This window comes from Charadrius vociferus, unplaced genomic scaffold, assembly GCF_000708025.1.
Source record: "Charadrius vociferus isolate BGI_N301 unplaced genomic scaffold, ASM70802v2 scaffold259, whole genome shotgun sequence".
Taxonomy (NCBI): Eukaryota; Metazoa; Chordata; class Aves; order Charadriiformes; family Charadriidae; genus Charadrius; species Charadrius vociferus.
In genome coordinates this window covers 4,411,459-4,415,722 of record NW_009661368.1, presented here as the reverse complement: position 1 = coordinate 4,415,722, position 4,264 = coordinate 4,411,459, and the positions used below count along the sequence as shown (strand labels likewise).

The following is a 4,264-nucleotide window of genomic DNA, read 5'->3' as shown; positions in this document are numbered from 1 at the left end:
TCCTGTCATAGCTTGTTGGTGTGGCATGATGACTCTGCACCCCAGGACCTTGCTAACTCTGCCTTTCAGGCTCTGCCTATACATTGAATGAACACTTGTCTTTCCTTTGCAGGATGGAAATCCATTTGGTCCCTTCTGGGATCAGTTCCAAGTGAATTTTGATAAGTCTGAGCTCTTCAAGGGGATTTCCTTCAGTTCTGCGTACAAGGACCATTGGATCCAAAGGTAGCAAGAAGATGGAAAAGCACTGGCATACCACTGTAGGCATTTAGAGTAACTCATGAAAACAGTTGTGTGAGTCACTGTGTAAAGCCTTTGCAGTTTGGGGGAGAAACTGAAGTAGTTAGTTTGCAGTATAATTAAAAAACTTAATGCTTTTTCCATTAAGTATTTGCTGAGCATGTTCTTCCTGTGGGCAGTTTTAGGTGTGAACTCTGTTAGGCTGATTGATTTCTGAGTCAGTAATATTTAGTTGGAGTATTTATTGATTATATATGTATTTATTCTTCAAAAACATTTTTGTTCTCAGTTGCTAATCATAAACTATATTTTGCTGGTTACCTCATGTTTTCAGAGCTACTTGAGTCAGTAAGTTTGGGTGACAGAATTGCTCTAGTCTGGGTTGAAAGTGTAAGTTCTCATTGCAAGGTAGCTCATGGCTATGTGTGTAAAAGTCTTATCTTTTGTCTGTCGAATAATACTAATTTGTTTGTCTGAGGTAAAACACAGTGCCTGAGTTTTGCTTCTGTGTTTTGTTCACATGGCCAAATGGTTAGGATTCGTCTTGGGTAAATTTGGAGCAATAGATGCTGCATGTTTCAGCATTAGTTTCCATTCTAAGCTTCACGAAATTAATGCACAGTAGTCTTTGCAAGATGAAGCATGCAAGCTGGTGCTATGTTTCAGTCTGCTGAGGTTTTTTTCTGTAGGTTTTCACCATCTGAGCACCCTGTACTTGCCTTACCTGGAGCTCCAGCCCAGTTTCCTGTCTTAGAGGAGCACCGGCCCCTCCAGAAGTATATGGTGTGGTCTGATGAAATGGTGAAGAAAGGAGAAGCCTATATTCATTCTCTGTTGGTCAGGCCCTACGTAGGAATTCATCTGAGGATCGGCTCAGACTGGGTATGGTTCCTGTGTGAGGCTGGTTGCTGTAGCCTGTGCAGTTGCTTTAAGCTGGTGGCTAACGCCTGTGGAAGAAGCTGCCCAAAGAGGAACTGCGCTTCTGGGGTGGCAGCCTGAACCCTGCTGGCATGTGATAACTCACTGTGTGTTAAAAATGCTGCTGGGATTCATCTTTCAAACAGGCTGTAAAGCTGCTGGCAGAGGTGGTGGAAGTGGTAGTGTTTTCTCACACTTGGCATTCAAACAGGATATTTTTTCTTTTTCTTCTTCCAATAGAAAAATGCTTGCAATATGTTAAAGGATGGGACGGCTGGGCCGCACTTCATGGCTTCCCCTCAGTGCGTGGGCTACGACCGAAGCGCCGCGGTCCCTCTTACCATGGACATGTGCCTACCGGACCTCAAAGAGATCAAGCGTGCTCTCAAGCTCTGGGTGAAAAAGACAGAAGCTAAATCTGTTTATATTGCTACTGATTCTGAGCCCTACACAACAGAAATACAGCAGTTCTTCCAAGGAAAGGTAGGTCTTTCAGGAACCTGTTCTGACAGGAGTGCTTTAGTAAAAACTTTCCTTGGATTCTGGCCCGTTGCTGCCACAGACAGCAGGCAGGCAGCTGTGTAATATGTCATTCACAGACAAATATTGGCATTTCAAAGTAAATTTTGATCGTGGGGACAAAAATTATACTGTAAAACTCTTCCTTTCCTAGAGGTTGAAGAGCTTTATCCCGCACGGTAGTAAGTTTTTTCTTGAAAAATACTTCAATTAAATAAACCTGAGTGATTTTCAAAAATGTTTTGACATTTATCTATTCATACGTGAGTTATAGCGCAACCTAAGACAGAATCCACTCTTTTTTTTGTTGTCTATTCCCATTTCTAATATTATGCCAAGGCATTTCGATTTTAATAATAGATGACTGGATTAATTTTCTTTCCTTTTTTCCCTGCAGGTCAAGGTTGTTAGCTTGCAGCCAGAAGTGCCTCAGATTGATTTGTATGTTCTTGGCCAGTCCGATCATTTTATCGGGAACTGTGTCTCTTCATTTACTGCCTTTGTGAAAAGAGAGCGTGACGTGCATGGAAAACCCTCTTCGTTTTTTGGCATGGACCACCCACCAAGATTACGGGATGAATTCTGACCAAAAGAGGAACAAGCTCCATAGTTCTCAGGACTCTGAGCTTGGTACCTTGCTGAGGGACCACTCGGTGCTAACAGTGTTCTGCTGCCTTCAGAGCACACTGCCAGACTGCCACAGAGCTGCTTCAGCCTGTGATAATCCTCGCAGACTGTTCTGTCTGACTGCTGTATTTCCAGCATAAGGTCAGACAGAAAAGTAATTTTAAATCATGTTTAGTTTTTAAGATGTAGTTTATATAGTTCTCCATTCTCACTATTTGGGGTTTGCCAGCAATCATGATGAAGCAGCTGCTCAGATTTCCTCTTTTTCCATTTTTTTTTTTTTTTCCGTTAAATCTTAAATTTTACCTGGAGATGTTGTGAAGCTTCTTGGCCAAAACTGACCATAAGGTTTTTTTAAGTGCAAAGTATTGTCAGGAATATCACATTCCCTGGAAAGGAGTGCAAGATAAAGCTCAGGACAAAAAATTCAAAGATCTGGGTTTTATCAGGTACTGTTGTTGCCTTACTAGAGCCATGTCACCTCAGTGCCTCAGCTTCCATGCCCCCGTCGAGAGATTTCATACCTGCTTCGCAGCGGGACTCTGGGGCACCTGTATCTCTTCAGTAGCACTATTGAAGCGCAGTGGGGCCATGTTTTAATGTGGCAGCTGCCTCTTTAGCCTGTTTTCTATGCACCTGGGGAGAAGGCATTTGTTTGCAGGGCCACATGCGGGAGATCTTTCATAGCCAGTTGAGAGATGGAGATTTAGGGCTTGTAGCTTTGTAGCTGTTGATGTCAGGTGGAGGTCTGTGGTAGAAATGAAACTGGTTTTGAGGTAAGACTTTTAAAGTAGCCGTAGTGGGGTTGGTGTACGTCATACCTAGGTCTATGTTAATGGTTTCTTTGTCTATTTTGTTAATTTTTTTGTTTGTTTATTTTTGTACTTTGTGAAATAACCACTCTGACAACAGACCTCTGTCTGGGGGGGTAGTTCCCAGTGGAGATAACTGTGGAGAGTGTTTGCTGATGGTGAAACACAGCCCAAAACACCTTAATTTGGCCCAGTGCAGTTTAGTGCTGGTAACACCAAAAATCCTGGTGTGGTGGGACTCGACCAACGCCCTTTGCTACTCCTGTGATTCTTTTTTTTTTTTTTTTTTTCTTTTTCCCTCCAAAGTCTACAGACAGAACCTACTGTTCCATTTTAAAAAATGAGTTTCTTGCAGAGAAAGAAACAGTGCAGCCCTGTGGTACCAGGGCTGGCTGCCTCCAGCACACTACTGAGGTCTAAATGCTGCTGTCTCTGAGCAGTTACCGGTGTTTAACTCTAAATGTCTTCTTTTTTCTGGGGGAGCGGTCCTCCTTGGAAATGTTCCTGAGCTTTGAAGGAGTTTGAAGGCTCAAGGGAGTGAGCAAGAGAGAGCTAAATGAGATGGTACCTGAAGTGTCGGGGTGGCAAAGACTTGTCTATTGTTTCCTCAGTGCTGGCTTCCAGAAATGTGTGGGATTTGGTGGTTTTGGGGCCTCTGGCCGCATCCCGGGGGAGCTAGACACCTGCACGCTCCTCGCTTAGTGATGTTGGAGGATGCCATCAGGGCCACCTTCCCTCACTGCAGAGCAAGGGCGGCCTTTCTGCATAGTATTGGGAAGACAGTGTATTAAAATAAAATGTTTGGGTGTGGGTTTTTTTTTTTAAAAAAAAAAGTATTTTTTTGTAATAATAAACCCCTGATTTTGTATTCACTTGTATTGCAACGGTATTCCTTCCTCCGTCGCTGTATTCCCGGCTGAGCCCCACCGCGAGGCGGCTGCCTTCCCCGGCCGGGGGGTGGCGGGGCGGCAGCACAGCCCTCCCCGGCTGGGGCAAAAAAATGCCACTTTTGGGATTTGTGGAAGGCGAGGTGCGACCTGGCCGGGGCCGGTGCTGCCTCCAGGGCTCGCGGTGCCCCCGGTGCGGCGGGGGCTAAGGGGAGGGCGGCGGCCCCTTTGTCCCGGCTCCATCCGGGCCCCGGCGGTGGG

The 4,264-nt window shown here is 45.0% G+C and overlaps 1 protein-coding gene across 1 annotated transcript in view; it reads left to right on the top strand.

The window, feature by feature from the left end:
• Nucleotides 1-2,426, top strand: part of POFUT1 (protein O-fucosyltransferase 1) — an 8,260-nt gene extending 5,834 nt beyond the window's left edge. Inside the window, exons 3-6 of the mRNA XM_009893536.1 lie at nucleotides 113-225; nucleotides 930-1,122; nucleotides 1,399-1,641; nucleotides 2,075-2,426. Coding sequence (XP_009891838.1) covers nucleotides 113-225; nucleotides 930-1,122; nucleotides 1,399-1,641; nucleotides 2,075-2,263 — 738 coding nt within the window. The 3' untranslated portion in view covers nucleotides 2,264-2,426. The remainder of the gene's footprint in view (nucleotides 1-112; nucleotides 226-929; nucleotides 1,123-1,398; nucleotides 1,642-2,074) is intronic.
• Nucleotides 2,427-4,264: the final 1,838 nt, after the last annotated feature.